The following is a 15126-nucleotide window of genomic DNA, read 5'->3' on the forward strand; positions in this document are numbered from 1 at the left end:
TTTTGAAAATAAAGTTGAAATGTTAACAGAATAAAGTCAAATTGTTTCAAGAATAAAGTTGAAACTGCGAGAATAAAGTTGAAATTTCAAGAAAAAAATAACTAAATTACGAGAATTAAATCATAGCAATTGAAGTTATAATATTTTGACTTTATTCTCAGAGCAACAGTTATCAGAGTTGCTAGGTTTTCTTAACAAAACCTGCCCACTTGCTACTAAAAACTAGCCCCGTTTATAAAAAAAAAAAAAAAAAAAAAAAAAAAAAAATTCATGTTTTTTCACACTCCATAGGCTAAATATGCTATTGGGGCTGCTTCAACCTGCGGACACAAAAAACATCCAGTGGCAACAGTTTTAAAGTAGTGCAATTCTGCGGGAAAACCACAAACATGGCAACACTGGTGGTCATTCATGTAAAAATACAGGTCAAAAATTGCTTGTAAATCTTTCATTATGTTTTATTTCTTACAAAATATTGGATACAATCTCTTTATCAACTCGATTTTTTTCCATTTGCACAGGCTTTGTATTTATTTTTGGGACTGACCATAGGATCATAGGCCTCACTGATTTCTGTTTTAAAACGAATATTGCCAGAATTATCCACAAATAATGCTTTTTGACTCAGAAACTGTGGTGTATAGTCTCATTTTAGCAAGGCAAAAAAGCTGTGCTGATGAAAGAAAACAAGTTGATAAAAAAGATCACATCTTTGATAATATAGCATACCGAGAGAAAAGGCCACTCATTTTTGGCCTGGAATGCTTAAGGATTTTCAGCACAGCTGAAGAGTTAATTCTTAAAAAAAAAAAGAATCAAAGAGCCATCAGCGAGCAACTGGTTCTTATGTTGTATGACACACAGCAGATGTTGTTTACAGAGAGATAAAACTTATTTGTCTTTGGCATAGGATGCATTTCTCACTAAACGGCTTTAAATTAAGCTTCATCAGCGTTAAGATCATCTTTTGTAGATCTCTATCTTGCACACATACACAATCTCATGGGCAAGACAGCAGGGGGATCAATGCTTTGAGTACAGAGAGATAAAAGCCTTCAGATTTGATGATAAAGTCAGTTTGCAGCACCAGCCACGTGCTGCTTCACCCAACATGTGGATGTACAACAGTGAATCCCCAGGAGACTTTGCTTTAAATAAAACCTCACGCTGGATATTTATACTGCATGACAGATGCTTTAAGATCTTCTGAAGGACTGTGATCTCACATCGTGCATGCTGGTTATGAAAACGTAAGTTATATACAGAGTTTTACTTTTTGAATCATTTCTTTGAGTAAGGACAGCTTGAATCGATTTGCAAAAATGCATTATATTTACCAAAGACAACGGCACAGAAATCAAAAATGATTCCACTTATGAGCAAGCTGTTGGAAAACTTATTCTTTGAAAAAAAAAAAAAAAGTATTTAAAATAGTTTAACTTTATAACACCAGCAAAATCATGACAAATACCTCATGAATATTCAATTTATCACCCAGTACTTTTGTATAAACAGGCATGATTACACCCTTACCTGCCAGGCAATCAGATCCTTTAGTTTTTCAATCTTCTCCTGGTCATTTGAATGTTCCTGGATGTATTTCTCAGTGAAAAAAGCCTATAGATGATAAAACAACAAATATAAGTTTTAAAGATTTGCCTTTAAAAGTAATACTTTTATTCAGCAAGGATGCATTAAATTGATTAAAAGTGACAGTAAAGACATTTATAATGTCAAAAAATATTTATATTTTGTTCTATTCTTTTTTTTTAACTTTCTTGTTGATGAACAGTGATTGAAAGAATCCTGAAAGAAAGGACCAATATATTGCACCAAGCACCAAGATATTGAGCAGCACGACTGTTTCCAAAATGAATAATTATCAGAATTTTGTCTTGAGGAGCAAATCATCACATTAGAATGATTTCTGAAAGATCATGTAACACTAAAGACGAGTGATGCTGAAAATTCAGCTTTGCATCACAGAAATAAATTAAATTTATAAAGATATTCAAATAGAAAACAGCTATTTTGAGTTGCAAAAATATTTTACAGGGTTGCCAGGTTTTCTCAACAAAACCTATTTACTTGCTACTCAAAACTAGCCCTGTTTTAAGTAAAAAATACATGTTTTTCCGCACTCTAGGGGCTAAATAGCACATTATTGAGGCTATTTTCAACCCATGGACACAAAAAACATCCGGTGGCAACAGTTTTAATGTAGTCAAATTCTGCAGGAAAACCACAAACTTGGCAACACTGGTGGTCATACACATCTGTCTAGTGTGCGTTTACACAGAAAAACATCAGAAGTAGTGCATTACAATGGAAAAAAGCATTCTGTGTGAACGGCCTCTTACACTTCTTATATCTTAGGTCAAAAATTGCTTACTGCCAACAAAAAAATTGCTTGTAAATCTCTCATTATGTTTTATTTCGTATAAAATATTAAATTCAATCTTTTTACCAACTTGATTTCTTTCCATTTGCACAGGTTTTGTATATATTTTTGGGACTGACTGATTATATGCCAAAATGTTAGTGTTTTTGATTACACAAATGCAGCTTTGATGAGTATAAAGGATGGCTTTTATTATCTCGAATGGTTAATGTAGTTTATACAATCTACTTATGTTGCTTCACTGTGTTTATCTTTGTGCCGTGACACAATTTAGCAATAATTACCAGAATAATCTCATACCTTCTCATAATTAGCAAAGCCACCCATGACAGCTGGGTCCACGATGCCGTTGAGAAGCATAGAGAGGGGGTTGATGGGAAGGCTAGAGTCGTTTAAGTGGCGTTGGACCATGTTGTTGATTTTCTCATTGGTCAGTTGCATTGTCTCCATAGCATTTTCCAGCGGACTGATTTCCTCCTGCATACAGAAGACAAAAACATTTATATACCAAAAGTTGATTTCATAAAAAGTAAACAAGCTGAATAAATTTACACATATTTATTAGGCAAAGCGGCACACGATGGCTCTTACTTTAACCAGCTGTCTAACACATTGCTGTTACGCAACAACCAAAGTTGCAATCCAACAAATAAACTCTGCTAATGAGCAGCAAAACAACAAGAGCAGGTTTTCAAGTCAAATAATGTGGTATATTCAACACTGAACCGTTTACTGATGTACTAATGAATGGGTTAACATGTTCTTGTCGACTATCTGGCTCTTGTAATGCATCTGTGACAGGATCTGAAATCAATGTGAGAGACAGGCGCTCTGATGTGTCTATCTCGGGAAACTCGTGCCAGGGAGGCTAATGAGAACGAAAACACACGTGAAGCGCCAGAGAAAACAATCGCATCGGAGCGTGCGCCGAGACGGTGAGAAGGAGAGCTAAAAAGAGACGGTGCAAATTAGAACGGATAAACACCAGGGCATGCAGTCTGGGTATCACATGATGCTAGAGCCTCTCGACAGTCAAATTTCTGCATGCGGCGTGCCAGCACACGTAACCACGATTCCCTCGGTGCAGGATGGATTCAGGACGACACGATCAGAATAGCATGATGGAAATAGAGAGTTAGACAGGTCACGTCTACTATAATGGAGTGTGATGAGAGTGAGACAGGTTTATTTTTATTTTGCTTTTAAAAGACACTTCATTTTCAGTAATACTAGGGATGCACCAAAATGAAAATTCTTGGCCGAAGCCAAACTAAATTAAACACTGGGCCAAAGACGATCACCAAACGTACTTTTGTGTGTGTGTGTGTGTGTGTGTTTTCACCATTGCATGAATAGCCAAAACGTGCTTTTTACAGTTTTGTCTTAAAAAAAAAAAATCAATTACAAAATAACAATTTAAAATAAAATATGTACTTATTCCAGTAGACATTATAGCCAACAAAGCATAACAGTTTAACTTTCAATTAATAAGTTAGTAAAATAATATTCTTTGGCCATTTTTAAGACCCCCTTTTTGATATAGGCATGTGTTTTTAAAAGTGCTAATAAATGCAGCCTTGCTGAGCAAAGGAGAATGTTATAATAAATGTATTAACAGAGCTGTTGTAATGATTGTTATCATTATTTTTGTCTTACTTTTCTATTTTATTTTACAGAACAACAGTAAAATTAAATGCTAACATTTATGAATGTTTTTTTTATTTTTTTTTATTTTGGCGGAAACCCACAAGACCTCAGTACTACTTTTTGCTGAGAGCAGCAGATTTATGAATGATTCGCATTACGCTGTTTAAGCACAGATTTTTCTTGTGCTTTGGACTTTAAACTCTGGCTAACGAGCTTGTGCTTAATGATTGTCTCATAACATTATGGAGAAGTTGGTGCTACAACATGGACATTTTGGAGCTTCTTTAGCCTTCAATAAATGCCCATGGGTCATATGGTGAGAGTAAGACAGGCTAAGTCTACTTATATTGTAGAAGACGGTGAGACAGGTCAAATCTACTGTATCAGAGTTTATTCGAGGTAAAGTGAGACAGGTGAAGGCTGCTCAATTTTTTTTCTTCAAACCATCAAAAAAAAAAAAAAACACAAGAATTTATGATATAATGAACCATTGCGGATTTTAAAGCTGTAGTACTCACCGCTGAGACAGACAACACTTCAAACCAGCGCAGGATGCCAGGCAGCTTATAGGCGGTTACATAAGTTGTTCTTTCAATCCACATGTTCTTTTGGAAGAATGGGAAAAATTGAGCAAAACATTAAGTGAACAGTTAGCAGAATGAAAGCTTTTAGCAAAGGGCCACATTTCAGGTAAAGAGTGGCCACAATTTATTCCTGCATGCTTTTTTCTACAATTTAAGCCTCCATTTAGTGGATTTTAATGGATGTTTACCAATAGCAGATGTAAGCGGAGGCTGTGGAGGTGGGACAGACTTTATATTTTAGTATAATGGTGCCGTGTTCTCAGGTTTGACATCTCGCTGTAATAACTCAGTGTGAAGCCATCTTAAAAGGTTTTTAGACAAACGGCCATTAGAAAAACAGTTCTGAGTTCTTCTAAATGCGAAACTGCAGAGCACTTTACACATGCACTGAGTGAAATAACAAAAGGAGAAATGCTTTAGTCATTGAAAAGCGAAAGGAAACTCACAGCGAACTCATTGTCTGGATCTTTCTCTCCTTTCCGGACCGGCCTCGAATACTGGAATTTCTGGACTTCGTTTACGGTGTAAAAGCTGAAAAACAAAAAGTGAATGATTCTCAGGGCGTTTAGTGGTTCTGAGAGGGTTGCATTGGGTCAAGAGGCTGGAGATGCATGTGCTTGCTGCTAAAAGCAGTACACAGTGAATAAGAAACAAGTTGTGCGTCATCAAGGACGTTCTTGAAAAGAGGAAATATAAACATTGGACATTGTGTGAAACATTGTGTACATTTTTCAATTTTGTGTCTTTGTAAAGCTTTGTAGATTTCCTGCATTTAAAGACTGACTGTAACCCGACTACACAGCTTTATAGTGCTGCCTGAGAAAGTGCGTATCATTGATTAGACAAACTTACTGAACAAATATGCCTGCCACTGAATGAAACATTGCACTTTGTTTGAAAGACGCTGAGTGAGAGATGAGCGAGTGTGAATGACTGACAACTATACACAATTAACATGACACCAGTTGTGCGTAGCCAGTTTGAAATGCAGTGCTTTGTACACATTGAACAAAACGGATCAGTAGTTTTCCCAGTAGTGCATGTGAAACTCATGCTTAATTTATTTTTGCCAATTTAACGTTTGACAAAACGAAGAAAAATAGATATGCTTTGTTGTCATTTCTGGAGAAAAAGCTTCAAATTACTATCTTTTAAATCCCTCTGTAGATCTGCAGACATTTGAATTATAATACAAGATAATAAAGCTAATTTCAGCGGTGCTTCTGTTGAGAAAATGATTCAATGGAGCAGCTTATAGACTATTTCTGATTTCTGAATGCACAACTGCATAACAACAATACTTAAATTCACGTACTGTTCAACACCTACATAAAGAATCACTGAATGAATCAGTAAAAAAAAAATAAAGGAACAGTGACTCAAGAATAAAAAATCAGTCATTTACTCACTCTCATGTCATTCTTCTGTGGAACATAAAGGGAGGTGTTTTGAGGGTGTTTTTATTTAATGGAAGCCAAAACTGGTTGTTTACTAAATTTCTTAATCTTCTGTGATTTCACAAAGAAAGTTTTAGGGTGAACTATCCCTTTAACAGCCCATCTAGAATGTATAATGTCATGCATTTTAAATAAACTTTACTTGGTTGCTTTACATATTAGTCTCTTTTTGTCAGTTCTTGGTCTGAACAAGCTTTAATAGATCAGAACTATAGCTTTTTAGTCAAAGATTTGGCTATGTGAAACTTTTGAGTTAATAAAATGTCTGTTTTGCTAATGAAAAGCCAAAGAAAGAAAGGGATTAAGGTGAACATTGAAACTATTTGACCTTCTCAGTGCACAAATTCACTAAAATCCAATTCTGAATATTCCAGTTGCAGCCAGGTTTGTGCAACACACCTAAATTAGCATGCCTAGAATCGTGCCTCTGGACTGGGCAATGAACAAATTTAAATCGGATTGAAAACGACACAGATAACCAATTACAATATTTACAAATGTATTAGCTGCAGGGGAGAGAGATCCAGCCCGGGGCACGAGAGGAGAGACGCACAAATAAACCTCAACTGTGACATGGGAGATCAGGCCAACATTCAATCACTGAAGTTACCCACCCCTTAAGCTCCTCTATTCGTTCACGCTCTAGTAAGCTCATAGAAATCACATCCTGTCATGTGACCTTTGGCTCTGATGCTTATTTACTCAGGATTGTGGGTAAATAGTGAGTTTTAATTGCTTTTCATGCTCACTGGCGGCTCTGATTGGCTGCGGTAAGCCGCCTCTGACGCTTTATCAAGATCGGTGATAACGGTGCTGTTTACCCCGTGGCACTGAATTTAGCCTGAAACAGAATTATGCTTCCGCTGCAGGTGCGTGTGTGTGTGCGTGTGATTTATTAAAGCACAGAGGAGTGTAGTAAGGTCAAAAACTGTTTGCTCACTGCACATTTCCATTTTAATCAGCTGGGTGAGTCGCTCTGAAACACACAAATCCCAGAGACCTGCCCGCCGGTTTACTGACCCATCACATGCAAACACACACAAACACACACATGTGCACACACACACACAGGTCAGCAGACAGGCAGACAGGTGGAAAAAAATAGAACAAATAATGTTACAAATAGACAGATTAGAACAAAATACAGACAGATAGATTAAACAGAACAACTGAATGATCGATAGATAGACAGAGAGATAGAACAACAGGCAGACAACCAAACAGAAGAGACAGAACAAAGACAGAACAACAGAATAATCGATAGAAGGATAATTAGAACGACTGATAAAACCACAGACAGACAGACAGATAGATAGATAGATGGACAGAGGTAGATGGATGGATAAACGATGGATGGATAAACGACGGATGGACGGACAGATAGGTAGATGTATGGAGAAACGGACAGACAGATAGATGGATGTATGGATGGACTGACAGATGGATGGATGAATGGACAGATAGATAGATGGACAGACAGGTGGACGGACAGTCGGAGAGACATACAGATGGACAGACAGATGATAGGTCAACGATAGATGGACAGACAGATGGATGGACGGCTGAGGGATAGACAGATATATGCATGGATGGATAGATGGATGATGGACGGACGGACGGACAGACGGACGGACAGACAGATAGACCAGACAGATAGACGGACAGACAGATGGACGGAGAGATAGATGGATGGATAGACGGACGGATGGACGGACGGACAGACAGATAAGTAATTGGAACGGATGGACAGATAGACAAGGCAGACAGGCGGACAGACAGATGGACGGAGAGATAGATGAATGGATAGACGAAGGATGGATGGACGATAGACAGATGGATGGATGGACAGACGGACAGACAGATGGATGGACGGACAGATGGATGGATGGACAGACAGATGGACAGACAGATGGACAGACAGGCGAACGGATAGACAGAGAGACATACGGATGGACAGACAGATGGATGGATAGGTTGATGATAGATGGACAGACAGATGGATGGATGGATAGGTTGATGATAGATGGACAGACAGATGGATGGATGGACAGAGGGATGGATGACAGACAGATAGACCGGACAAATGGATGGAGAGATGGATGGATAAACGGACGGACGGATGGACAGACATACAGATGGACTAATGGATGGATGGATGGATGACAGACGGATGAACAGATAGGTAGATGAATGGATGGATGATGGACGAATGAACAGAGGTAGATGGACAGATGGACGGATGGGTAGAGGGATAGATAGACAGAGACAGATGGATAGATGGACAGGTCAATAATAGATATACAGACAGATGGAGAGAGAGATGGGCAGATAGATACACTGACAGATGGATGACAGACAGACGGACAGGCAGACAGAAAAACAAACAGACAGACAGACATACAGATGGACAGACAGATTGATGGATGGGCAGACGAATAGAAGAACAGATAGATGAATGGATAGATGGGCAGATGGATAGACAAACAGATAGATGAATAGATGGATGAACAGACAGAGGGATAGACTAATAGATATATAGTTGGATGGATGGCAGACAGACAAGCAGACAGACGGATGGACAGACAGATGGATGGTTGGACGGACAGACAGATGGATTGCCGGGCAGCAGGATAGACAGAAAGATGGATAGATGAACAGGAAAACAGATGGATGTATAGACAAATGGATGGACAGATAGACAGACAGATGGACAGAGTCCCTTACCTCACGATCTGCTCTGATACAGGTTTGTTCTGGAACTTTGGTGGCAGTTCTAGGATGGGCTTCACTGTGAAACACTGAATGTCTGTAGGAACCAAACTAAGAAACAATAACAGTGACAATTTAGAGATCTGAAGTCAAAACACATTTGTTTTGTTATCAGCTGAAGGATACACTGTCCAGAGGAGCCCCTGATGTCCTCGCTGGGAGGAGTTGTGGTCTTCATCTTCTCAGCGTTGGGGAACTGAGTGAGCAGTCTGGCCTCAAAGTCCTCCCGCCTCTCATACTCCTTCCCCCGATAGATGAACATCTTGTTCTGGAAAAACACCAAACTGACCGTCTCATTTTCCGTTTCTGATTTATTTTGACAACTTTTCTGCACTCACCATCCTAATCTATGAATATTATTAGCAGGTATGAATTTCAAAGCATCACAGTTTCTAAAAAAATGTAATTAACACATCGGATTGAATAAATACACAAAGTAATAATCAAAGGCCACAGATGAGTACTAACACATCCAGATATGAATTAAAACAGCAGCATCTACATGGAAAAACAAGACAGAAGTAAAAACATTTAAATACTTTTTCTAGAGCATCTCAGGGTCACAGACATTTTATTTTTTTTAACTGTAAGTTTAAATAGCATTTCAGTAAGTTGGCTTTCTCAAGCCAACTTATTAAATACTTCATTGGAAGTTAGTGAAACACTTGGTAGTGTGTTGGGATTCAACAACAATCAGTAAAATGACTCATCTCATCACTCAGAGAAGCTCATTCTGTATTTCTTAGAGTTTGAATGTTGAATCTTAAAATGGCCAGCGCGGCTGTAATTCAGATGTGTTTGGCAGTCTGGAAACGCTCAATTATTGCACATTCCCATAAAGACACCGTCAATCATCTGCGCCCACCTACAACAGCGTCAATATGTTTCCATTCGCAGGCGTCTGCGCGAACAACTATTGTGCACACAAACTCCCACACACACGCTGAGAAATATCACAGCGAGAGGGACAGCGCGGGAACGGGATACCAAATTGCCAATGTGCAAGGAATTGAAGTGTTTATTATTGAACAAATGCATGCTCACATTTAATATTTCACAATAGGACAAAGCAGCGTGATAGTGTTCGATCTGAAAACAAGCTGAGAGATGCATGTGCACACATACATACACACTCCCTGCATGCACAAACATATTTCAGCTGCTCAATTAGTGAAATGTGAGCTGGAGGTGAAATATGCCCAGGGCCGTTTTCAAATCTGCTTTGAGCGATAAGGTGACAAATTGCACTGTGCTCTCGACGGGTGTTTTCACACCGCCGGTGATTCCAAGCAAGCCGGAATAAACCGGCAGTGTTTCGCACGACTCCACACGCATACAAAAGCGCCACTTTAAGGAGGGAGAGGAGATTGCGAGACGTTTCGTGTTTCAAAAGGCAAAGCTTCTCTCCACGGAGCAACATGTCAACACTAGCAGGAGGCGACTGGCCTTTAGATGCCGATTTATTTTTTTGTTCCCAGGATGGCTGGTGGGAGACGCGTGACTGCAGGCGGCTGGAAGAGTATTAAAAGAATTACAAATATATCTGAGGCCATTCAGTGCCACCACCACAGGCTTAAACACATGCACGATTGGTGGAAGGTGAATGATTCTGTTTCATCATCAGTGACAGGGAAAAAATGGAGAATACAGAACATTTTTTCACTGACCTTCATACTTAATCAACTTTCTATCTTTATTGCACTTAAGCTTTGATTGTACTTCATTTGATTACTATGCCATCGTTTTGGTTTCAAATATGAGAATTTAGATGAGAGTCTGTCAATGGCACAGTGAAAAGTCATTAAACAACCTTTGAAATGTTGGATTTGAGCAGCAAAATGAAACTACATTTTACAGTACATTTGGGAATACATTTACCTGATTAATATATTGAATTAAATAGAAATAAATTAATTGATTGATTAAATAAATATTTAATAAATATTGAGGAGATTTTGGTTATTTTATAATTTTTAATAACCTTAAAAACATTGGATTTGAGCAGCAAAGTGAAATTTAAATGCATTTGGGAATAAAAGAAGCTAATAATAATAACTGACAAATTTACTTGAACAATATAATTGAACAGAATTAACTAATTAAATAAAAATAATTTTACCATCTTGGAACATTGGATTTAAGCAGCAAAGTGGAACTGAAATATATTTGGGAATAAAATAAGCTAAAAATAAAAATAATAATTGAATATTTACTGGAATAATAAAATTATACTGAATATAAATAAATACATTAATTAATTTTTATAAATAAATATTTAATAAATATTTTGGTTTATTTTATAATTTTTTATAATCATAGAAACACTGGATTTGAGCAGCAAAGTGGAATTGAAATACATTTGGGAATAAGAGAAGCTAAAAAAAAATAATTAAATAATTGACCTTAATAAAATAATTGAATTAAATATAAATTATTTAATTAATTTACTAAATAAATATTGAGATGATTTTTGGTTATTTTATTTTTTAACAACCTTAAAAACATTGCATTTGAACAGCAAAGTGAAACTGAAATACATTTGGGAATAAAATAAGCTAAAAATAAAATAATAGAATAATTTACTTTAATAATATAATTGAATTAAATATAAATAAATTCATTAATTAATTTACTAAAAAATATTGAGATGATTTTGGTTATTTTATTTTTTAACAACCTTAAAATGGATTTAAGCAGTAAAGCGAAATTGAAATAGATTTGGAAAAAAAAAAGAATTGAATAATTTACCTAACGTAGTAAATTCATTAATTTACTAAATAAATATTGAGATATTTTTGGTTATTTTTTTTTTTTTTTTTTTACCAACCTTAAAAACATTGGATTTAAGCAGCAAAGTGAAACTGAAATATATTTGGAAATAATAGAAGCTAAAAATAAAAATAATAATTGAACATTTACCTGAATAATAAAAGTAAATTGAATATAAATAATACATTTTATAAATATTGAGAATATTTTTGGTTATTTTATTTTTTACCAACCTTAAAAATATTGGATTTAAGCAGCAAAGTGAAACTGACATACATTTTGGAATAAAAGAAGCTAAAAATAATAAAAATAATAATTGAATAATTTACCTTAATAATATAATTGAATTGAATATAAATAATTTACTAAATAAATATTGAGATGAATTTTGGTTTATTTTACTTTTTAAAAAATATTGGATTTAAGCAGCAAAGTGGAATTGAAATACATTTTTGAATAAAAGAAAATATTAATAATAATTGAATACTCGAAATAAGCAATATAACAGAATTTGACAAACAATTTAATAAATAAATATTAAATAGATATTGAGATGTTTTTTGGTTATTTTGTAACTTTTAACCAATGTTAAAAACACTGAATGTGGAACTGAAACATGTCACATTTTTAATTAAAGTCTATGTCTTGACAGAATCAATACACAACAGGTATTTGAAAAGTATAATGATCAAGGGATGGTAAAAATTGACCTTCCTATATCAAAAGGAAAATAAATCTGTAAGTTTTACTAAAAATCAACCCCTGGAAGATGAAAAAGCCTGTATCTGAATGAAGGCGGCTTGTGCAGTAGTGAGGACAGCTGTTGATGGGTTTGGAGAGGCCACACAAAGACACCAGTAATTGATTTCTAGGCCTTTGTAAATATATCAGACAAATTCACAATGCACTGCACTTACACAAAGAAACAGACATCTCCATGGTGATGGTAAAATATGAAAGATTCAGGATTATAAGAGAAATTCTCACCCGCAGGAACGAGGGGAAGCCCAGGCCGTAATAACCTACGGCGAAGTAGTCCGGCTTTGGTCTGATCACTTTCACGATGTTCTCATAAAACTGAGCTTGCTTCCTCTGAGAAATAGAGACGATCAGATGATTGGTGCTGAACGGCTCAATTACAAACAATATGTAATGACCATAAATACATTTTCTGCTAAATGAATACATATTCATACATACATATATAAAAAAACAAACAAACAAGTAATAAATAAATATTTAATAAATATTGAGATGATTTTTGGTTGTTTTACAATTTTGTAACAATCATAGAAACACTGGATTTGAGCGGCAAAGTGGAATTGAAATATATTTGGGAATAAGAGAAGCTAAAAAATAAATAAATAATGATAATAATTGAATAATTTACCTTAATAATATAATTAAATTAAATATAAACTAATTAACTAAATAAATATTTAGATTATTTTTTTGTTATTTTATTTTTTAACAACCTTAAAAAATGGATTTGAGCAGCAAAGTGAAATTGACAAACATTTGGGAATAAGAGAATCTAAAACATATATAAATAAAGCATACATTAATAATTAAATAATTTACCTTAATAATATAACTGAATTAAATATACATTAATTTATTAATCTATTAAATAAATATTCAGATGATTTTTGGTTATTTTTTAACAACCTTAAAAACGTTGGATTTGAGCAGCAAAGTAAAACTGAAATACATTTGGGAGAGAGAGAGAGAAGCTAAAAAGAATATATAAAACAAATACAAAAATTGAATAATTTACCTTAATAATATAATAAAATTTAATTTATTAAACAAATATTTAGATGATTTTTGGTTATTTTATTTTTTAACTACCTTGAAACCATTGGATTTGAGTAGCAAAGTGAAACTGAAATACATTTGGGAATAAGAGAATCTAAAAAATAAAACAAATTATAATGATTGAATAATTTACCTTAATAATATAACTGAATTAAATATAAAATAATTAATTTATTAAATAAATATTTATATGATTTTTGGTTATTTTATTTTTTTAACAACCTTAAAAGCGTTGGATTTGAGCAGCAAAGTGAAACTGAAATACATTTGGGAATAAGAGAAGCCAAAATAATAATAATAAAAATAATTTAATAATTTACCTTAATAATATAATTGAATTAAATATAAATAAATTTATTTATTTATTAAATAAATATTTAGATGATTTTTTTTTTACCAACCTTGCAAACAAGAAGCTAAAAATAAAATAATAATTGAATAATTTACCTTAATAAGATAATTAAATCAACTATAAATGTATTTATTAAATAAATATTTAGATGATTTTTTCTTATTTTTTACCAACCTTAAAAACGTTAGATTTGAGCAGCAAAGTGAAATTGAAATACATTTGGGAATAAATTAAGCTAAAAATAAGATGTGAAGGGTTCAAATAAAAGTCAGTCCCAAACTTTCATTCAGTACTGTGCAAAAAAATAAAATCAGACTACAATCGTTGTTTGTGCCTGAATGGATCAATGTGTCATTTGCTGCCAATTAGACAAAACTGCACTAATGAACAAAATGCAGAAACTCATTAAACCCCTCTAATCATTTATATTACACCAATTTAGCTACTTTGGTGAACTTTAACAGTTTGAGCAACTCATTAATTGTTTATTTCATTGCAAAACCTTGACAGAGAAAGTTAGTACGTACCAGTAAAGCGCTGAGCTGCTCAAAGTCAAACATCTCGTTCTCGTACTGTTCGGCTAACTCCTTCCCCAGGATAATGGCCTCCTCCCACATCTACACACAAAGCACCAAAACACACATCAGACGTCATCTTTTGGAGCTCATTATGTCAAAACACTGCCGTGAAATCCTTCTAACCATCTGTGAACATTGCGCTTTGAGCTGACTGTCAAACAAAAAGTGCTTTCTGAGATTTATGAGATTTTATTACCCAGCAGCACCATGCAGCTCACGTTAAATATTTAAGACATCATTAAAGGAATGTTCTGGGATTACAGTAGAATATTATTCTGACCCATTCCTCTGTAAAAACAAACAAAAAATGCATGCACTGCAGTGCACGTCCAATGGAAGCCAATGGGGCTAAATTGAAGGCTTGCATTTTTAATGCATTGTTTTGTACAAAAAAGTGAATTATTATATAGGGGATCATGCAAGTTTCATAAATATGAATTTTAGACTTTTTAAGACCTTCAAGATCAATAAAACAAAATGTAAAGAATAATTGAAAGGGAATGCAATGTCAATACTCAATTGTATTAGCACTTCAAATTTAAAAATACAACTTTTCCATCACTTTTAGTTTAATTTATACACACAAATAGCTTATTTAGAAAAAAAAAAACTTTTACTTTACACTCTCGCACTACACATTTTTGTCTTGTTTTTCAGTCCTATTTTCTACAAACTGTCAAAGTATCAAAGTAGATGCAAAAAATTAAATATAAAAAGTTGTATGAATCAAAATGAAGTTATTTTATGATAA

General features: G+C 34.6%; 1 protein-coding gene across 1 annotated transcript; it reads right to left on the bottom strand.

The window, feature by feature from the left end:
* Positions 1 to 278: 278 nt before the first annotated feature.
* Positions 279 to 14414, bottom strand: LOC141297523 (dedicator of cytokinesis protein 1-like). The gene is made up of 9 exons (XM_073827946.1): positions 14325 to 14414; positions 12615 to 12719; positions 8985 to 9126; positions 8814 to 8895; positions 5079 to 5163; positions 4567 to 4653; positions 2702 to 2878; positions 1534 to 1617; positions 279 to 320 (listed from the first exon to the last, which is right to left on the bottom strand). The coding sequence occupies exons 1-9, from the start codon at positions 14412 to 14414 to the stop codon at positions 279 to 281; spliced, it is 894 nt and encodes a 297-aa protein (XP_073684047.1).
* Positions 14415 to 15126: the final 712 nt, after the last annotated feature.

Source organism: Garra rufa, chromosome 22 (genome assembly GCF_049309525.1).
Source record: "Garra rufa chromosome 22, GarRuf1.0, whole genome shotgun sequence".
Classification (NCBI taxonomy): domain Eukaryota; kingdom Metazoa; phylum Chordata; class Actinopteri; order Cypriniformes; family Cyprinidae; genus Garra; species Garra rufa.